Raw genomic sequence first — 22,989 nt, forward strand, 5'->3', positions numbered from 1 at the left:
TTTTACATTTGTTATCTAAATTTCCCTTAAAATTCTATAAAAATGAATAATTCTAATCAAAGTAAAAGAATTAATAAACTCAAAAGGGATCTGGGACTCTCTAATTCCCATTAGGATAAGGAAGGTGACCTTCTTAGATCTGCCTATTACTAATGAAAGCATAGATCTGCCTGTTACTAATGAAAGCATGACTTTCAGAGGCTGCCTTTTTTTTTTCCCTAAAAAAAAAAAGCCTGAAAAGAATTTGGTTTTGTATTTATATATTCAAATCACACACACACACACACACACACACACACACACACACACAGACAGACACACACAAAATGATCCGATTCATACTTGGTTCAATATTAAACAAATTAGCTTTGTAGATACAAACTTCTGGAGAAAAATCAATGTTGTAAAAATTACTCTTTGAATTTCATTCTGTAGCTCTAACTTACACAAATAGAGATGAACCTGCCCGTTGCAGGAAGCTGTGGACGGGGCATAGCTGGTAGGATCAGGAAAGCAGAAGTGTGTCTGCCCTCTCTACTGGGAGGCTGCACGCTCAAACCTGGCTTCAAGATTGGAAGTGTAACCAGGGGAAGCGAGCCTCTGGGACTCCCTAGTGGGTCACTCTAGTTCTCTTGTTGTACATTAGCTATTCTTGGTTCTCATGAAAACCCGGCCTTTTCAATGAAAAGTTTCTCTCCCTATGTTTGAGAAGTTTCCCGATCTTCCTGTGCCACACTGAACATCCTGGGATGCTCCTTAGGACTTCCAGTCTTCTTTGATCCCTCTCCCAATGATTTCCATATACCTGAGATTTGACTTTCATATCCTGTGACCTACTGACTTAACCTAACATCATGTATAAATGCCATTATGAGGGTATATAGCTAATATAGGACTCACATAACTAATGATACAGGAAAACAAGCAAAAATAAAAATTTACTTAAGGACCAGTACAGTAGGCTCTGTTAACACTCAGGAGAATTCAGAAAAGCAAAGAGCTCTCAGTGATCATCCATAGGCTATTTGGAAGAATCCTAAAATATTCATAACCATCTTAATAATTCCTATCTTTAGTTCATCATAGCACTTTATAAGCAATATAGTGGTCAACTAATTTCAGTGTTTGGCTGGAGAGATAGTACAGTGGTTAACAGCATTGGTTGGTTTTCCAGAGGACCCAAGTTTAATACCCACATTGTAGTTAACAGTGGTACATATCTTCAGTCCCAGAGAATCCAATACTCTCTTCTTGCCTCTACATACACTGCACACTTGGGGTACACAGACATACATGCAAGCAAATATACTATTTGTATACACATAGTATAAAAATGGAAATATAAACTAAAATAACAAATGAACTTCTGTGTTATCAAGATAATAAGCTAGCAAGCCATAATGGTACACATTTGAGAAGCAGAGGCAAAGGCAGAGGGAGGTGGATTTCAATGAGTTCAAGGACTGCATGATCTAGAGAGAGAGAGAGAGAGAGAGAGAGAGAGAGAGAGAGAGAGAGAGAGAGAGAGAGATTTCTTAGATGAAATTAAAGGTCCAAATGAACAAGAGTTCTTTAGAAACTAAGAGAAACCAGGGTTCTTTGGCTTTAATGAGATCAGAATGGAGTTAACTTCCACACTATTTGTGTTTAAAACAAATGGGAAGATTGGAGAGAGCCCTCACAGCTGCATGTACAGCTGCAGCTGTCACCCTGTGGTCGTGTGACAGATTTAATTCAGCTTTTCATCAGGAGGAGTTCCATTGGACAACATCTCAGAAGCTCGAGCTTCAGAAAACAAGGGAAGATTTTCTAACTGGAAAGGAAATGTTTAAGTAAGGAATAAGCCATCTTATGCTGACCCTTTAACCCTCTCTCTGTCTTGAACCACATGAGTTTCATGAGAATGGAAAAACACTAGCTAAAATCAAAGTTAAGAACCACACAGCTGGGCAGACTCAGCTTAAGCTGAGTTTTGAAATGGTTCCCTTGGCAACTAAGGCAGACAGATCATAGACGAAATCAAGCAGTGGTCACCCTTTGAATATTAGTTCATTTTAGAAATGTGAATGAATACCAACCTGATAAAACATATAAAGCTTTAGCAACTATGTGAGATTTATATGGTCAGTTTTTCATATTTAGTATAATTTCATTAGAAACTAAAGACAAATCAGTATCAATGAATGTATTGTGTAAGAGATACTCTCAAACTGAATTTACATTTGCAGTCTTATTTTCATTTTAGAAACTTGGTTAAATAATAGGTCCCTGTTATAGGTACTGCTAACCCCATATATATCTTCAGAACATGTCCACAGCTATGTATAGCAGATGCAAATTTAAATCAAGGACAGTAAAGGCTTCTCTATACAATGGTGGTCCTTATAAAGATATAGAAAATATCCAACAAGACTTAAGTCAAATTAAATTACATGTCTCATTTAGTTTTCTAGAAACACTTGAAAGATAATAAATATCATTAAAAATACATCACAAGTCAATTACAAGCCTGCCTGATACCAGGGAAATTAATGTTTCTGCACAAGCTGCAGGGAACTTTAATTTATAGGAGGTCTGTGATAAAAGCTACTACCAGCTTACACTCTAACACCATCTTAATACTTTGATAGTGGCACAAACTTCCACTCACAGGTCAAGTTGGGTTGTGTGTGTAAAATGTGTAGGTACGTACACATTAGCACAAATTGTATTTGAATAAATCCAATTTGATTCTTTCAACTAAATTTTATAATTTCAGCAAACTTCCAAATATAAACCCATTCTTCACAGGCTCTTCTTTAAAGACTAGCCATGATGGGTCTGACTTTTCTGATGTCTGATATCTCTGAGTGTCTGCTTCTCTGGGTCAATGATAATGGAGCCCAAGGAGAGACCATTCAGTCTTTCTCTCTAGAATTCCCAATCTTGAGGGAAGGGGTGACAGGGGTGAGGAAAGGGGTGGAAGCTGTACATCTGTAGGGCTAAGCTTCACGTAACTATCCATTGCTATCACCCACTGAAACAACTTTCCCTCTGCCTCAGTGGCTCTGTTTCTTCCTGTTCTTTCCTACATCCTGCTTTCACTGCCCTTCTCTGGACTGCGTGAATAGATTTCGAATTTTTACCGTTAAAGAAATTTAATCCGTAATACCAGGAGCAGTACCTGCCGCAGGGGCCTATCACTTCCCAAGCTTATTTGGATGTGAATGCTCATGTACAACCTCCGGCAGTTGATGACTTCTGCTTTTGGAATGCAGGAATTGAACAGTTGTGTATTACTGGTACATCCCAATATTTCACACTGTGAAAAGTGTACCCTAGGTATCATGTGCACTGTATATGAGAGGCTCCAGTAATATTGTGGCTTTCCGAGGTCATCCGTGAAGAACAGCTCTAATCTCTAATTTTCTACCAGGATAAACTCATCCGACCATCACTTTCCTAAGAGAGGTACAAAAGGAGTATATGGCCGCTTTTGCTTTCAGTGCCAACAGTCACAGGCTATAATTTTGCTCTCCATAAGAGGTACCTCTTTGTTCTGGGAGTGCTGGCAGGGCTCTTCGATTTATAAAAGCATCTGGAAGCTATGCCCTGGCTCAGGTTTTATTTTATTCTATGTTTTATTCTATGATTTTCATCTCAGGAGACCCATTTGGTGTGTCTCTTATATTAAGACTACTTCATACATGTTTGCTTACAGAAAAAATAAAACACAGCCACATCAAAATATTTAATAATAGTAACAATAACCACTGTCATTTTAAAATAAGTTTACCATGAATGGTCAATGACATGGGCTATGATACACATTAATACCCTCTCTCATTGAGAATGTATCTTAATTCTAGAAGAGATCATCACAGTTGAGCATTTTTCTCCAATGAGATGATCCATGGATTCTGAAAACGTGTGCAACCTAACCAGTAAGTTGATAGAAGAGTTGATATTTCAGTCCAGTTCACCTTGAAGACTGTGGTCCACTCTATCAACAATTGAAACTTGCAAAGGCCAAAATACCAAAATTTATTTTCCTGTCAGAATGGTGGGAGAATAGATCTATAATTTTGGGTACTATTGCTGGCTACTTAGTGATTTTTTTAAAAAAGAGTACAGAGGATTAGAGGTCTGAACAATGTCAAGAGGTCACTGGGTCCCTCTGGAAACAAACTGTCAGGAATGGAAGACAAGAAATTATTTCTAGGAGTGCAAAGAGGAGGAGAAGAGACAATGAAAAGGTAGACTCAGGATCTGTGCAGTGAAGACAGATCATATTGTGTGAGGATCCATATTAGAAATTGCCACTAAGTGAGGGAATCCTGTGTTTGTGTGTATGTATGGAGTATGGACATACCCATGCAGGTATGTGTATGTGTGTGTGTGTGTGTGTGTGTGAGAGAGAGAGAGAGAGAGAGAGAGAGAGAGAGAGAGAGAGAGAGAGAGAGAGAGAGCACAAGTGCACACATACATTTGGAGGCAAGTAGGCAACATCAGGTGTCTTTGTTGACTGCTCTATTTGAAAGAGTATCTTTCCCTGAACGCCGAGGTCACTAAGCTGGCTACCCAAAGAGCTCCAGTCTCTACTGCCACCCTACCATGGTCACTTAGGCTTACAAAGTAAGCACTTTACTCACTGAGGCATATGCCCAGTTCTTAAGGGAATTTTTTTTAAAAAAAAATTTCATATGGTAAAAGGTTTGGGATCATGACCTTACTTCCCATGTGTGGGAACCCTCTCCCCTAACAAATGGCACATAGCACACTCCAATCGACAGGTGGTTCTTGCCTGCATTATTTCTTGTCTTTTCCACAACAGTCAACCTTGAGGAAAGGTTATTTATTCTCTGGTATGTTAGCAGGCTCCCCTCCCAACCTGTTTGGAGCCAGGCCTTCTGCAGCTCCCTGGCACCTGTTACCTTCCCTATTTCTGTAATCCACTTAGATTCCTCTATTCTGCCTTCATGTATTCTCTTAAGCTGCATCAAGTTGCAAAGCACACTTCTTTTTTATGTGGACTGACTGACTGAGTCCAGAAGTCCTTGTCACTCCTGCTTCTTTGTTTTTTTTTTTTTCAAAGTATGTATCCTTTTGTGCATTTCATCCTGGCAATCCAGATTTGTTTTAATCCTGCTCGAGTCTCTTTACTTATTCGCCAAGGACCACCCTGTCCAGTGGTAGGGTACTTGACTAGCATGTGCAAGGCCTTGGGGTTGATCCCCAGTGCCATAAGAGAATGAAAGAGACACACTAGCCCATCACTCCTGGTACCTCAGTTTGTACTTCCTTTTTGCTAACTAGCTCCTTATGCAGAGACCTAAATAGATACCTGACTCTAAATGTTTTTATACATCAAGCAATAACAGAAAAGGAGTATGTGACCAGGCAGGAGATGACTCACATTAGCCTATGAGTTAGCTTGGATAAGTACTCTCAAGCAGACCCAAAAAAAGCACAATAGTGCAATGAACCATGATGAATGTAGAAAATCAGTGGATGTCTCTCCACTTACAGATTTCACTTCCCAAATGCGCTCAGGCAACATTTCTAGGGAGAAGACAAACTGTTGCACATACCCAAGCTTTCCCAAACACTCAGAAGTCCTGCAAATTAGTAATCCAGAATCCAGGGGCAACTTTAAAACAATGAATCAGGGTTATTTTTAAAACTTCCGCATTCGCTTCTAACTGTACAGATGACGGACATAATAACTGAAATTAATCACAGACTTGATCTTTCCAAACTAGGCCATGAAACTGACAAAGGGAATGATAGTTTCATTAAGACTTCCTATGCAGTAGATATCATATTAAGTAATCTTAATTAAAAGCTAAAAATAAACATACAAATGCAGCTTATGAGATAATTATCAACCGGAGGGCAGTACACACACAGCTCTATGATTCAAGGACGTAGGTTGGCGATGATGTCGCAATAAGTTTCATTTCTCCTGAACGTTTCTCACAATACAGTACTGTCTAACCCAATGGTTTTCAACCCTCATGTTGGAATTCTTTAATAGAGTTCCTTAAGTTGTGGTGATTTCCCCCAACCACATAAAATTATTTTCATTGCTGCATCATAATTGTACTTTTGCTACTGTTAGGAATCATATTATATATATCTAATATGCATGATATCTTATATGCGACTCCTCTGGAAGGGTCCTTAGCCCCTCACAGGGTCATTTTCCTGTGGAAATACAGACCCAAACACATGAAGGTGATTCTTGGCCAATACATCTGAAAGTCTGGCAAATAAGCTAAGCTTCCAAAAAATTTCTCTTAAAGAAGGTTGTAATGATGGTTTTTATTTATTTATTTATTTATTTATTTATTTATTTATTTTTGAGGTGCTGAGGGTCTAACTCAATGCTTTGCAAATGTTAGGCAAACCATATAATATTCAGCTACATCTGAAGTCCTCAAAATAATTTTTAAAAATCCAACAGAGCAAATTATACAACTTTAACTAAACTTTGAAAGAAACAGAATGTACAAAAACCAAAAGCCTGAGTTGAGACAGTACACAATTTGAAAGACACAGAAGTCCTGGTTCTTAATAAGTATTTGTGATTAATATGAAATTGAGAAAACTTTAAACTTGCCTCAGATTGAATGTGGTACCAACATTCACATGTTCTTTACAAAGGAAAGAAAGAAAGAAAGAAAGAAAGGAAGAAAGAAAGGAAGGAAGAAAGAAATTGTGGCAGTTACATCCAAATGTCATTATCCTCCTTTCACTGTAAAATATACAATAGTTAAGAAAATGTAAAGGCACCTTTTTTTTTTTTTTTAATTCCCTAGCACGACTCTAAGTCTCCATGGGGATCTGTCACTTGATTTGTGCCCTCTTTACCACCTCTTCAGGAGACCATGACGGCAATCTAAGGGTGTGATTTACTGTTTAGAGGCTGAGACAAATGTGCAGTGGAAACTTCCATCTGGGTGAGCTTCTGTTAATCTGGATATACAGAAGAGGAGATGACACATGCTTTTTGAGGCAAGCCCCATCTCATCCACAAATAATTTTGAGACCCTGGAGCACCAGTCAGTCAACACAACCCAGATTTACATTTACAGAGTAACTGTGTTACCAAAATGACTTCTTAGATCATGACAGAATCAGAAGCCTGCACTGCAGTCCTGTCCCCTTTCCCCCTTGCCCTCGGAAACAGCTATACTTAAAAAGTAATAATTTTACCTTTTTTTTTTTTCATCTTTCAAACTATACTCAGAAGGCACACATGTAATTCTAACACGTGCTCTTAAGACGGGGTGGATGTTAGATGAACATTTCAGAAGAGGAAACGGGTTTAGAGTGATTTAAATAATCTGCACGTGCGTGCAGAGAGAGAAAGAGTCAGAATGACCCTGAGGTACGCATCTCTCATGCCTCCCCCCCTCTAATGATATAGTTCATTTTCTTGGAGTCTGCTTTCCAAAATGAAAACCACATCTTAGGATAATACTTAAGGATGGATTGAACAATTCTCTCCTCAGTAGAAGGGAAAACCTGTGGAAGGAGATATCCCTATCTAAGGCAGACCAAAACCAGGCAACTGTAGCAGTAAAGTCCCTAGTGCCTTCCACAGAAGAAAGCTAATCACTGTATGAATGATCTTAATTAAATCTGAATGCATTGCTACTGAATGCTGCGGGAAAACACCAGGTCCTTATTGGCTGCTTCTCCCTTGGTACTCAGTAGCAATACGTTCAAATTCAATTAAGATAATTCATAGAGTGATTAGCTTCATTATACTTCGAGACACTGGGGACTGTCCTCTTGCCAATACTGTATGTGTGGTGGATGTAAGATAGACACGTTCTTCTCCTGTGTGTTGTCTTCTTTTAGTGGAAACAAAAAGTAAATCCCTTGGTGACAACCCACAGTGCTTCTAAACACCGAAAGAGATGTAGCAGGAGAATTAGGCTCCCTGGATTGGTCTGAAGGTTGAAACCATTACACATCAAGAGAAGTTTTGAAACAATTATTCTCTTTAGCAGACTAAAGATAAACAGCTGAGGGTGCTTTTATGGAGCTGGTCAAGTGGACTCAGATTTCTCACAAATGGAGAGCAAATTCAGTGGGCAAACCCAGGCCACATGCCCGAGGAACAATGGCAAGAGATATGATTGTTTGAGTTTGCCTGATGCAGATATACACTACTGAGATAGATGGTGAACATATAACACAATGCCATCCTTACAGGCCAGACTGCTAGTAAAAGTTGTTCCTTTTAAACAGCCATTAGACCATTTTAGTATAAAGAAAGCCATGTATATATGTATGGGCGTGTATGTATATGTACATGTACATGTATCTGATGTCTGTGATTGAAAGTCACGTCTGTTTTTAGACTTGGACATTTGTATTATTGTTTTTATTAGATTTTTTCACTTTCTTTTGTTTTTTTTTTTTAAACCCCTTGTAAAGCAGTTTTCAATCAAGCAATCAGTTTTTCCTATCAAGTATACTTGATGGGAGTTGCCTTCCACAGCAGCTGCCTCCAAGACCTCATTAATAAGAGGCAGGCACATTGCTATCTATATGTCTAACAACATGCAGAAGAACCTACACCATAAGGATGTGCAGATCCCAAATGACCATGACTTGGAGGTTGAGGGTGCCTGCTCTGAAGATGTCAAACCGAACTTGAACAGCCCTGTGAAATGATCAACCTTCTAAACAGGTCCTCTTCAATAACATTGCTGCCACCTTTTCACATAAGCTGAACCTTCCCTGTTACAGGAGGTGCCTTGGCAATCGGATACCACTGAGTTCTACAGAATTCTACATGTGTCTCTGTAAGAACACGTGTCCATCCATAAGTTTCCTTTCATTTTTCAAGAATAAAAAGGAAGAACCATTTTCATGGTAAAATGAAATCTTTCTAACCCTTTATACGCTTCTCTGATTCTGTTGCTATAACCCTTTACTCTTTCCTTCACAGTTTGAATTACTCTTCCTAAGAATGTTAAAGGAAATTAGTGGTATATGATAAAGATAGAACACCAATATTTTACAAAAATATAGTTGTAAACAAACAAGTCCTTTGGGGTCTTAATTCAGGGAACTGCACACTACATTTAGAGAAAGAGACTTAAGCTTGTAACTACTTGTTCAGAAGCTGAAGCAGAAGGATTTCTGGGAGGCCAAATCAGTTTGGACTCCATAGCAATTGCAGAGCAGCCTAGATGACAGTGTAAGACTCTTTCTCAGAAATATAAACCCCAAACTCAGACCAAAATATAAATCTAAAAGCAAACAAACAGAACCAAGAGAAACAATCTCAGAAGAAAGGATACATAAATATTACAATAACCCTAGATAAATTTCTATTCCTCTAGTAATGTTCAGATTAAATCCAGTGTCAGTATTTTTCAGTTACATGAAGTTTGAAAGCAGCATGACTTTCAAAATAAATATTCAAGTTTTAAAAAGAGGCTACTTATGATCCACAGAATTTGCTACTGTATTAAAACACTTTGTCCAGTAACTTGTAGAAGCCTGTCTTAAAGCATACCATTTTTTTTTTCAGAGAAAGCATGGGCAATAAGATGAGAAGTCAGCTCAGATACCTACAGCACCAGCCCTGTGGATTCCTTCTGGGTTCACTCTCTTCACTGTTCGCCTCCTCTTCCAAAATTCCTTTCCCCGGAAGCTCATCATATGCCTTGAAATCAAATCATAAAATATTTGAAAACTACCGATGTCCTTACACCTTTCCTCTCGGAGGCTTCACCGAGCTGGTTGAACAAATCTCTCCGCTCCCCTGAGAAGGGAAGTGCTCATGCTACATCTATGTAGCTCAACAGAAAGGCAAGGCAAACCCACAAGCCACCACTTCCTGTGAGTAGCTAACTACCAGCTGTTGAACCGCTCGCTGCTCTCATGCAGAAGTTCTCTCTAGCCACCTTCTCTCATACAAGACAGAGAGATCGACCACGGATCACCTGTTTGTATGAATGATTCTAAACAGAACTCAGCCTCTATGTAACCTTTGATATCTAGCACACGGGTAGACCCATGATAGGATGTGTTAGCAGTTTGCCAACATATCATTTGATTTTTTTTTTCTGGTGTAAGGTCTATTTTTATTTTCGTGGCTAGAAAATAGTATTTTATAGCTTTTTTTTTCACTCATAGACTCAGTTAAGAACCTATGGGCCCACTCATTGGAGCAGTCTCAACTGTTCAGAAACTGCCATGCCTGGCAGGGATCATAAATCTAGAAATGTATTGTGGGTTTTCCTAACTATGGAACTCCAAATTCCTGACTCACAATTTTAAACCAATAGGCAAAGCTCCTTATAAGAATCACATAATAATCTCAAGAAACTCTGAAACAACTTCCTCTCTTTCTAATCTTTGCAATATGTCTGTCTTCTATTCCTCTTTAGGCACCACAGCTCTGAATCCTGGGGTCCCTCCCATGCCTCAGCTTCTGCAAATCTAAAACCAGATCATTTTCTGCTGGGGCTGTAGCTCTGTGGAGGAGCTCATACAATGTATATGTGAAGGTAGATTTTTAAATCCATTCTGAGGAAAAAAATATGACTGTGTCGTTTCTCTATCCCACTGGCTGTTGAACACAGCTTTCCTTAGAAGAGAAGCTTTACCAGGATGGATTAGGGGATTTCAGCTGGACTGACCTCGTCGTGACTGCAAAGGAGAGGAAAGCCAATATAGCATGAGTAGACCCTGACCCATGGGAGGGCACCATTGAGGAGCTCTAAAATCTACACCACCAAGCATCCTGTGGCATCTCGTCACATTCTGAGTCCTTTATCAGAAATGTGTTGGAAAACAAAACTGACAAGGACAATGAGCAAGAATCATTAAGACAAGCTGATGGTCCAGTCAAAAGAAGTCACTGTCAAGTTCACCAGAAAAAACTACAACCTTTGATTCCATTATGTGATAAGAATTGATTAAACACTCTTTTTAAGAATTATTGGACTTTATGACATATCCCCTCGTTTTAAGAAGCTGTGTTGGACAGAGGGTATCCTTAGAGTTTTTGGAAGCTTGGGGGAGGTATATAGGGATGTCCTTTTTCAGGAAGTTTTGAATGATAGGTGAGTACCAAGAAGGTGAGTACAGGTGAGGACATCTAGCATGAACAGCATCAGGGGAGAAGGGGCAGCGTCATGGAGGTTCATCATCCTTGGCTAATTGCTCACCCTTTTTAGGTCCTCCCTTCCCTCATTTGTAAAACAGACATGACATGATCACTGCTTTGTAGAAATTATAAGGATAACTTGGAAAGTGCTCTAAAAAGTCAATATATTACCTTGTTTATTGTATCATAAGCACAGTTATTAACTAGCATAAAAGCTAAAGGGTAGAGCTAAACAAAATAATAGGAATATTAGGATAAAAGCCAAGGTCACCTAGAGCCAAGAGTTAAATAGGAGGAGTAGAAAGGATTGAAAATTGAAGCAGAAATGGTTCCTTTATGTCTGAATGTCAACATCTTGAAAGTTTCTACTGTGTCTGAAAATGATAGTGCCTACTGAGGGATTTCAAAATATTAATTAAAATGGTGTTTTAGGAGGATCATCATTTGGCAGTTATAGACTGCCCAGAGACTGTAATCCAAAGATTTGTATCAATCTATCACACCAACTCTGAGGAGCCCATCTAGAAGGCCTTAGTGATTAAATAAAAAATAATGCAAGGAATTAGTTGAGCAAATAGTAGGTGCTGGGTGTTGGCCCAAGTGCTTATTTAAACTATGAAGTAAATTTGTTATTACTATTTTCTCCCTTGTCTTACATAGTTAAATAGCTGGGTCCATAGTAACAAGAGTCCCAAAGCTGGTTAACAGAAAATCTAGCATTGAAATCTACTTGATTCCTGAGTTTGGCTTATCAAAGAGATGGATCCTATTACAAGGGAATAAGAAGAGAGGGCTTCTTTCTTTACATTGCCTGTTCAATGCTGAATGTTGTGTCAAGGAGACAGGGCGGTACATCTCTAAAATGTGGAGAAGAGCCAGATTGGAGATGGAAAAAGGAAAGGCATGGGTATAGTTGAATTGAGAGGTTACAAAAGTAAGTTGAATTTTGCAGACACTAATATATAGAATCAGGAACATGATCCTAGAGTTGTTCTGAATACGGCAGATGGAAGGCAATTCCAAAAATATTGAGATGCCACAGTGATTACCAGCATAGAGCAAAATCCAGACATTCTGGCAAGAAGTATATAAAGATAGTTGTGTGACACCTGAGTCGAGGATAGTTCCGGGGCTTGAGAAGAGATGTAGCATCAGAGGTAGCTAGAATCAAAATGATGATATTTGCAGATGAATGTGGACAGCTGCAAACAGCCATTCTGACTGAGATGACCTAATCCTAGAAAGACAAACTTCACACATTGTCTCGTGCTTACAAATGTTAGCCTTGAATCTTCAGAAATATGTGTTTTATTTGGAATGCCCACAGAGGTCATGAAATTAGTTAGGTGTCAAGTTTCTTTCCAGGAAGGGGTGTGTAAGATGGTGGTATAAGTGGTAAGAGGGGAATAGTGGAAAAGGAAGGGTTAAATTGGGGCAGATTCTGGGAGGACAGGGTCTAAGAGAGAAGATGGGAAGGGATAAGAAATACTAGAGAAATTTTGAAAAAGTCACGTGGAAGCCTATGACTACAGAATATGTATACATCCTTCCTAAGGTATATATGCATATACATATGTGAAAAGGGCTTAAAGGGAATTACCCTATAATCAGGGGAAAAATCCCCTCACTAGGCACCAGAAGTTAACAAATAAAAACTCCAGTTCCAGGAATGGCGTTGTTGGCTAAAACCTGGAGAAATAAAGCTGGTGTTCACCTGGAGGCTTCCTTCCTACTAGCTAGCTTTCCCAGGGCTAGGAGGTGCTCTGCGGGCTGTCGCAGGAGATAAGCAATCACTAGTCTTTCCCAACTGTGAGCACTGTGATCACTGTGAGCTACAGAAATGGCTAACCTGGCAGTAAAGCCCACTGGTGCAATTGTGGCGCACATATCATGGGGGTAGCCAAACACTTCCTGATTGGATTTAAGGCCTGCTTCACAAGATGGAATCCATCACTGGCGCTGTTACTGGGTCCAAAATACTGTGGCTAGGCAGCTCATGATCCCTAGGGGAAAACCTACCACTATTCTGTTAAACAGACATAGTATGAAACCACCTTCTAATGAATCGCCATTTTATATCCCTATGATAGTGCACCTGTCAACCTTCCTTGGGGGGTAGAAGCTTGCTTTGCTGTAGGCAACAATTAACATAGAGACCCACAACTGGTCAAGGTACAGAGAATAAGAGACTGAGGAATGCTCAGCTCTAAATGGGACATTTCTATTATATCCCTTTCTCACAGTGCTTAGACATACGGTGGAAGAGGAGGCAAGAAGACTGTAAGAACTTAAGGATGATGACTACAAGAAAATAGTGATTCAGAAAGGCAGTCGCCCCTATGAACTTATGTGGCACTATGCACTAGCCAGGCCAGACCAAATCCCAGCATAGAAAGCAGAGTGGACACTAGGTCCTACCCCTTAACTTGGGAGCTAATAGCTCCTAGAAGGATAAGTTTCCCTTAAAGGTATGTATGTCCAGTGGTATATCCACCATGCTCCATTGGAAGGCCACATGTCTGAGAGTAAATAGGACTCCATAAAATTTTAGCAAAAAGAGGATTTAAAAAAAAAATGAGTAGGTAGGAAAGGTAAGTCGATCTAGGCAGAGTCGAGGGAAGTGGTTAATGTGATTAAAATACACTGTATGGATTTTTAAGGAATTAGTAAACATAAATAGAGGTAACTGGAAAATTGGAAATTCTCAGGGCTATGTGTTCTTGTATACGCATTCAAAGACATGCATGTGTCCAACCAGGAAAAGTACATTTGCAATTCTTAACAGTTGTTTGGAAGTTAAAACAAACAGTCTTAGGCATGTTTTATAGGAAATAGAAACCTGAATACAAAGACTTCAGAAATTTGAGGTAATATGCTAGCAATCTGTTTTTGTTTTTTTACTGCTCTTGTAAAAAACCTCCACACACCCAGAAACTGAAATCAACCTCTCCTTATGATCTCACAGTTGTCAAGAGTGAAAAATCTGAGCACACATGACCTTATTGATCCTTTCTCAGAGCCCTACAAGTCTGAAATCTGGATGCCAGCAGTTCTGTGGCCTCTCTCAAAGCACCAGGAGAGAACCTGTCTCCAGGCTCATGGAAGGTTGCTGGCAAATTCACTTCTTGACATTGGAGATTTAAAGTTATGCTCAACTTCTAGAGGCTGCCTGTGGTCTTGGGCTGATGGTCCCTTTATAAGTCTGAAGCAGTTGAACCCCCTCTTGCAATTGAAAACTCCACTGGCTCATGTTCTGCTTCATGTTTCTAACAAATCTTCCCCTCTTGTTCTTAGGCAGGAAGATGCTTGGGAGTCTAAGGCCTTGTGAAGGAAATCTTATTCTTTTATGGTAATCCACAAAATTCTTATATTTTCTGGCCGTCTAGTAACCTGTTCTAGTTTCATTTCCGTTGTGATGAAGTGCCCTGACCAAAATCAACGCAGGGGAGGAAAGGGTTTGTGTGGCTATGACTACAGGCTGCAGTCCATCAGTGGGAGGAAGTCTTTCCTCTTAACTATTGGCTGTGGCAAACTGGTGCTTAAAATTAACCATCGCAGAACTTTAACCCATAACTTCAAAAATATGCCCCAGCAGCACTCAAAGATTAGTATTTGATTTTCCTTGGGGCACATGTTAAGGCTCTCATCTGCCTCAGCTAGAGTGTGACCTTTTGTGTGTTTAACTTTTCAAAGTAGTTTTAAACTGAAGAATATAGTGAGAAGGGGGTGTAGGTGAAGAAAACTGGTGGCCTCTGAACGTGGTTTCCACTGAGCAGTTAGGTGGGATCTGGGTTTCTGCTGAGCTGAAAGTGAGTTCGCGTAAATGGAAGTTTAGTTTGTAGATCGTTTACTGGAAAAACATCACAATGAAATTAAGGTGAGATCTGTAGGAGTCATGCGCAAAGAAGGGGGTTAGGCACAGAGGAAGTGAAATGACATGGACCATCAAATGTGCGAGCAGACAACAAAGGCAATCAGCTAGAGGAAGAAGCAAAGAAGACCCTCCTTCATGTGCTCAGTGATGTTATGACTTAGAGCGGTCGATTATAATCGCATCCAGTTAGTCAGGCTATCCAATTTGCTAGTGACATCATCCCTGAGCCTATACTTGGCACAGCAACTTGGATAATGTCTCTCTCATAGACGCCTGCAAATCCACTTCCTTAAAAGGACTAAAATGTTTAGAACAACTGAAACCTCGGGGGTTGAAAGTTATGTTTACACATGAGGCCACACAGGTTTGCAAGCCTGAATCTGAACATGGGTTACGAGCACTTTCACCTGTGGTACCCACCTCTTCTTTCTTTGCATCCAATCTGTATTATCCTTGCTTGAGCTTTGCAGAACCGACTGATGGCTTCCTTAGCGTTGAAGATTGGCTAAGGGGCTTATCTTGCATGTATATTTTCTTCTGTTTCCAATTGATCTTCCTTTCACCTGCTGGGAGCTCACTGCATTGTTGCTTTTTGTTGTTGTTGTTGGTAGTGGGTTTTGTTTTTGTATCTCAGAGAAAGTCAAGTCTGGTCCTTAGGGCACCTGCAAGCTCTGCCTGCAGCACATCCAGCAGCACAGTTAGAGGAAACCAAGCAACAAGGCGATACTTCCTCATCCTCTGTGGTCTCACTGGAGCCCCGGCCCAGACAGAAGTTCTATTTCTGTTACTAGCACTCAGCCTATTCTTCTTGTGTGAAAGCTCAACTTAGCTTCACAGTTCTGAGTTATCAATGACAGCACGGATTTCTCAACCAAACCTCCCACAAAAGACAATGCTTCTAGTGGGCAATGCTGGTAGGATACAGTGTTGGTTGAAGACAATCTTTTTCCTTTAGTGTAATTCTCCTTCAAATAATATGCTTTTAGAATATAGTTTTTTTTTGTTTTTTTTGTTTTGTTTTGTTTTGTTTTGTTTTTTGTTTTTGTGCCCTTGTGGAAAATAAAGAGCTCCATGCAGGATGGATCACAAGATAAAAATCGAAGCCTATGGTGTGTGCATGCCGTGTGTCTGTGAGTAGTGTGTTGGCCTAGTATGTAGACAGATCAGTTGTGATGATTTTTGTAATGTGTTCATTGCATTAAAATAGTTTATAGTAGCCCGGCATGGTGGTGCATGCCTTTAATCCCAGCACTTGGGAGGCAGAGGCAGGCTGATTTCTGAGTTCGAGGCCAGCCTGGTCTACAGAGTGAGCTCCAGGACAGCCAGGGCTATACAGAGAAACCCTGTCTCAAAAGATTAAAAAAAAAAAATAGTTTATAGTAACCCATCCAGTTACATTTAGACATTTATCTCATTATAAAGATATTTATTCATATTATGATTTGAATAGAATTCAGCAGGTGAAAATTGAGTCAGGATAGATGGGGTAGGGTATGAAGAAGGTGAGGAATTTATTCCTTATCCTGTCTTCAAATTTAGCAGCAATCAGAGAAGGAATTATATATCTACATTCATGGACTTTCTCATGTCGTACATTTCCAGCCTTGGAAAAAACATTGTAGCTTTATACATTTTACTGTAAGTCTCATATTGCTAAAAATGATCATTTTAGAGTTTATCATTAATTTTACAATGTTTTGATACTTTATTATAAAGAATAGGGGCTGTCATTCTATGGACAACAACTGTCTTTAAAGGACATGGTATTTAAATGTGTCCAGCATCAGGCTGGTCTGTTGCTGAAAACAGGCACATTCTAGGGCTCAACCATTTGTTATTATGGAAATGAGGACCTAACTCAAACCCATCTGCCTCAATCTTCAGACACCAGGGGATAGCAACAATGAAATGACAATAACCTCAAAAAGACCACGATGTGGGATTCTTAAGCCTCTGGTTCATATTAATGCAGATAGTTAGTTTGCTATGGTTATCCTGAAAGAAATGGGCTCCAAACTCTTTGCTTAGCTTCTTCTTCCATTATATTTTATTCCAAAGAGAAAACACTTTCTTTTCTTCTACAGCTTATAATTATTTTAAAAATAATTATTTGCTAAAAACATGTATTCGGTATATTTATCAACTCCTCCTTTCCTCATCACTCCCTTCTTCCCTTCCTTCCTCCTATTCTTTGAGAATTCCCTCCTTCCTCCTATTCTTTGAGAATTCCCTCCTTCCTCCTTATTCTTTGAGTATTCCCTCCTTCCTTCTTATTCTTTGAGAATTCCATACAATATATTTTGATCATTTGTACCCATCTCCCCCAACTACTCCTAGATCCTCTCTCACATTCCTACCTTCCATATTTCATATACATTCTGTCCCCATCCCTATCTCTGTCTGTCTCTGTCTCTCCCTCTATATTAAAAGTCTGTCTAGTCCAGTTTGTGTTGGCTGACTACTTCTGGGCATGAGGCCTGCTGTGGAGTATCAATGATATATCAGGTATCATTCCATAGAAGAACAGTGACTCTCTCATAGCAGCAATCAAATGCCAGGAGATCTTCAGCTCAGAGTGGAACTTCATACCCATTTGCCCTCCTCTGTGTTGAGATTTTGTGTGCACTGAGCTTGTATAGGTCTTACACACACTGTCACAGTCTCTATAAGTTCATATTTATACCTGCCCTGTTGTATCCTGAAGAACCAAAATTTTCATTGATAATTGGTCTTATCGTGTATAATGTGATTTTCAGAGTCATTATTAAAGAGTGAGTGACATTCTTCACTGGCTACCAGTTTAGCTGAATCAGTGAGTTCCGGATTCAGAGAGAGGCTCTGTCTTAACATGTAAGTTGGAAAGCAATTGAAGAAGTCACCCAGAGTTGACCTCTGGTCTCCATAACTGCACACACACACACACACACACACACACACACACACACACACACACCACATGTGCATATGCACATCCATATACCTAAACACTTTCTCACACACAAAGACAAGAAAGAAGAGTTGTTTGGTTTTGGACCCAGGGACAAGGATCTGAGGTTCATAGTTTATATATAAAAACAGACCTGGCTTCCAGGTTCTCCCAGCATCCCTCAGTACATACCTGGCATACCCTGCTCCCAACCCTGAGCTTTATAGCTCAAGGGTTGGGCTGCCCTTCTCCCACAGGCTCTTCCCTATGTAATCCATTTTGCTTTCTCCTTCTCTCTCTTCTCTACTGTGTCCTTTCTCTCTTTCTCACCCCTCTGTCCTCTTCTCTCTCCCCATGGTGACTTCCCTGGCCTCAGTCCTTGAGGAGCAGCTTTCCAAATAAACCTGCATCTAATATAATCTAATCTGAATTGAATTGGCTCATTTCATGGTGGAGAAATAACTTATCAAGAGCCAATAACACATTCTTATCCACCCTATTTGGCTTACCTACACAATTCCTTATGGGAAACAAGTTCCAAACTAGTGCAAGATAATGGTTTTAAAGTCAGCATTGTAATGAAAGCTAAAGAAAATTCCCCAGTCTATGTACAAATGAAAAGATGTTAAAGCACTGGATCCCTACCTCAGGCCTCAGTAGATGAACCAGTCACCTATTATACTGAACATCTTGCTAATGTTCATTACAGATACTGCACAGACCACACCTTGAGAAACAGTGACCAGGCAATGAGTTCATCTAACAGTGTTTCAGGCAACAATCATCCAGTAGTGCTCCTGTGGAGACCACCTCCCTATACATATTATTTATTTATGCCAGACTGAAGACTCAATATAATCAACTGTTCCCTTTCCCTAATGGGCTCTCTGTCAGGAAAATTAGCAAACCCATTGTATTGTGCTGTATATTGGGATGAGTGAGGAGAAGCCCCTGGGGTAAAGTTAGCCATAAGAACCTGTGCCTCAGATCTCCCCAGCTTCCCCTTTTATCTGTCACTCCCTCCTCTGATTTCATGTCATCTCCTTTTCATGGACCATTCCTCTGCACTTAACTTAATAAAGGTGGCTATGCTTGCCATGTCTAAGTTATTATCTAAATCACATTTTCTAAAACTTAATTACTGACATTCGGACCAGTTCATTCTTTGTCAGGGGGGAATCCTGTCTACTGTGGGATGCTTAAGGATGTGTCTTTCTGGGTTCTGCCCAGGAGATGCCATTTGCATCTTCCTCCTCTTGCTGACCATACAGACCATACAGTTTTGTTCCATTGTGACAGTCAACCATCTCCAGACACAATGTTTCCCTAGGAAGGGGGACAGCCTATGTGTACCACACGCTGGCATGCATACAGTGTTTCTCTGGAAACAGATTCAGGTTGTCCATCTGGTGATAGTGGGTGAGTCTTTATAGATCAAACTTAGTTAGTACCTCTTAAATGCTGAACTGACCCACTTGATAGAATCTTTGGCCTACTGGTCACAATACCTCAAACTACCATTCTCTGAGTCTCTGAATCCATGTTTCTGTTTGGGGGCTATGTATGCCTCTAGTCCTACTGGGAAAAGACTGGAAGCCATTATAACATTTGATATGAGATGAGATCTTATGAGACACAAGCTAGACATCTAGATAAGTTGGATGAAGGATGAAGATTCAGGATAAAGATGGGAGCGTGGTGTTTGCCACTGTGAGATTACAATGATTACGAATGAGCCTGCTTATGCTGTCTCACTTACCAGATGACCCTGGATAAGTCACGCTCTAACATGAAGAGAGTCGTGATACCTACTTCACTGGATGCTGTGAGCCTTGAGAGGTGAGTATGTGTAGATCACTTAGCACAGTGCCTGGGATTTAAGAACACACTCAGTGAGTATTAGCTGCAAGTGTGGCTATGAGAAAATCCTTTCGAGAAGGTGGTTTTAATCTGGCTGCCTATGACGTGTTTAGGAAGGTGTATAGAAAGGTCCTAGGCATCTGTGGTCTGACCATTAGAATGAACGGGAGAAGGACGGACACCAAAAGGATAGCAAGTGCTTTGCATGTGGCAGGGACGGGTATAGGAGTGGAAACAGATGCACTTGGAATAGACACAAATGATGAGATGAAGTGACCAGGCTACCCCTGCACACGCATGCTCTCCGTAGCTGACTTCTTTGTACTCCTTGCCTTCTGCCAACACTGTTATTTCATTTTAAAACCTCCCATGATGCACAACTACAAAAGGTTCCAATTATCCCCTTTCTGCCATCTCCCTTCATCCCACACAAAAAGGCTCAAATGCCAAGGAAGAAAGCCACCCTTTAACCAATATCATATGCTGTTTTATCTTTTCATGGTTATTTTCCTGCCTAACCCAAGGTCTGGGAATGGCCAGACCAATAAACAGTATGGTCTTTATGTCTCAACTATGCTGGGTTGTCTACTGGAATATAGCAAGGGGCAACATTATAATTACCAATTTGATGTTGTAAACAGAACAAAGGGAGCATGGCATCTTATTTTCTGTCTTCCCCTAAGCTCTTTCTTTCCATAACTTCCCAAGGATACAGACAGGTATAAAAACACACTGACAAAGGGACATTTAATCTGCTCACTCTGATGTAAGGATGCAATAGATTAGAAAAGAGATCAGGTACCTAGATTGCATCCAAAGATCACTGGCATGATTTAAAGTTAGTGTCCCTCTTACTTTAATTGCCGTTCGGGTATGTCTATTCAGAAACCAGCTTTCAATTTGTGTTTATGTATGTGTTTCAGGAGCCGTGGCTACAGAGTGGCCTTTGATAAGACATTTCTTTTTAATTCTTTCAGTCTACCAGTGAGTGATACTGAATGTTAGGCATAGGTACAGTTCATTCAGTTCCATGCTGAGTGACCTTGGGTAAAACAGTTGTTTCCCTGGATGTCTTTGGCCTGAAGCCCTTTTCATGCTATGTTTTTGTGTTTTTAAGAAACGCAAAGGTGTCATCTACTTTCAAGTAAAATGATGCCTTGAAAAGGAAAAAAAAAAAAAGACAATTTCCAATAAGAAGCTCTCACTGAACACACTCAGTCCCTATGGTATGTCCTCAAAGATGTGACAGCTCATTCAGATGTAAGCAGGTATGCCTTTTGACACGACACAGCTTAAGATAGGGTTTGTAAATACAACATTGAAAAGAGTATTATCCCTATTTTCATATTCAAATTTCTCATATTATCTTGATGAAATATGAGCATACAGTTTTAAAACAACATGCGTGCGTGCGTGTGCACACGCACACACACACACACACACACACACACACACACATACAATGTTCTTACAGTCAACTTGAATGCAGTTGAAGAACTGAAGTCAGCATCGGGATACTGGTGCTTCTGGAAGATGCCTAGTGTTCAGTGCTACCTGCCTCTTCCGTTTGGACTGAGTTGTGCCCAATCATCACTTAAGCTTACTGCCAACACAGGAATCCCGAGCCTCCAGTCTACAGAACAGGAAAGAGTTAAGGTACCTGAGAGACTCACTCTCCTTTCCTATTATGCTCACTAGGCATTGATGTTTCCCCTAAGTTACACCTCGGACTTTGTACCTCCCACAGCATATCAGACAAAGTGTCCTTACCCTGCTGGACTGTCACCTCTATAAGCTTATGTTCTGAAAGAAATGACATAAAATCAAAAGCACAGAGACAGTTTGTATCAAAACAGTGTTCTCAATTCTGCACATTTGTTCATTATTGTCTTTGGTTCTATTCCTCTTTCAGCTTCCCAGGGCCTGTCCCTGAACTTTAGCTGCAATCTGAAGGCCAAAATACACTTCCTGATTCATTATTACTCTTGACTTAGCTAAGGCTTTTTTTTTTTTTTTTTTTTTTTTTTTTTTTTTTTTGCAAATGTTACTTTTTGCAACTGCTTGTCTACTCCATGAATGAGCATGGGTACTATACTAAATATTTATTTAGAATAGTCAGAAAGATAAAGTTCATTACCCACACAGAGCCTAAAGGAGATAGTTTCAGAGCTGCTATGATGGGAAATTTGCATTACAAAACACTAAAAATTAACCACAAAAAAGATGCCTTCTATTTTAGCATTATCATTCAAACCCTCCTCCATGTAGATTTATCTTGTACATGACATCACCTCCACCTAGAAGACAAAGTTGGGGACCTGATATTCACTTTCAACTTCGTTCCTCATTTGCATAACCCTCATGTAATCTAAATGTTGGAATAATTTTGTTTTAACTATCCCTTCTCATTGTAGCAATAGTAGAAAGTCAGGTTTAAGTGTGCCATTCCCAATTCAGAAACTTCAATCAGCATTCCCTCTTCCCAGTATCTTTGTGTTCTCCCGGTGTATCTAGAGTTGCCTAATGTCATAAGAGTCAGGAGGTTCACAAAGTCAGCTACATTTGGAAACATGAGCCTGAGCATAACCAAACAGACCTCCTTGGTGCAAAGCTTGCCTTGCAAACAAAATTCCTGGGAGTATGCGGTATGCGATGTTTCCCACGCTTCTTTTTGCACAAACGCTTTGCCTCTAGAATATTCTAGCTATTATCCCTATGTTTCCCAGGCTGGCCATGAACTCACAACAATCCTTTTGCTTCAACTTTCTGCGGGCTAGCGCAGAAGTCACCAATACGCCCAGACTGAGAACACTCACTCCGTGTCACCCTGTCTAGAAAACAGGGTTTGCAATGGATGCACATACCAAATGGCTGACTTAGATGATTTTAAAATATCTTTGGACAGCAACATCTTCTTGATTGCAGGACTTTATCAAGGACACCGGATAGACGTCAGGTTGTAAGAGCACTAAAGCATAGAATCTCTTGTTATCAACATGGGAGCTAGGAGAGAGACTTCAAGACAAGATGTCTGCACCTTTGTAGAACTGGCTTATTCTTTCCCAAGAACTAGCCAAATCACCCATCTCTTCCAGAGTCACTTTCCATGGTAATATGACCAAGCTACTTGTACACATCAACTAGACAAATACATTTTTTTTTGACAAATACATTTTTAAATAAATACTTAGAGTGATTTTTTTTTTTTTT

At 39.9% G+C, this 22,989-nt stretch overlaps 1 protein-coding gene across 11 annotated transcripts in view; it reads right to left on the reverse strand.

Annotated features, from left to right (window-relative positions):
* Dock10 (dedicator of cytokinesis 10) overlaps window positions 1-22,989 on the reverse strand; it is a 254,449-nt gene that overhangs the window by 162,894 nt on the left and 68,566 nt on the right. For 2 of the 11 annotated variants that reach the window (XM_031368155.1, XM_031368154.1), the window contains exon 1: window positions 9,580-9,816. The exons of 6 other annotated variants lie outside the window; for them this stretch is intronic. In XM_031368155.1, coding sequence (XP_031224015.1) covers window positions 9,580-9,666 — 87 coding nt within the window. In that variant the 5' untranslated portion in view covers window positions 9,667-9,816. Of the gene's footprint in view, window positions 1-9,575; window positions 9,824-15,413; window positions 15,433-22,989 lie in introns of those variants that run through there. 3 more of the 11 variants (XM_031368158.1, XM_031368156.1, XM_031368157.1) reach the window with 3 other exon arrangements.

The sequence above is a fragment of the Mastomys coucha genome, unplaced genomic scaffold (genome assembly GCF_008632895.1).
Source record: "Mastomys coucha isolate ucsf_1 unplaced genomic scaffold, UCSF_Mcou_1 pScaffold14, whole genome shotgun sequence".
Taxonomy (NCBI): domain Eukaryota; kingdom Metazoa; phylum Chordata; class Mammalia; order Rodentia; family Muridae; genus Mastomys; species Mastomys coucha.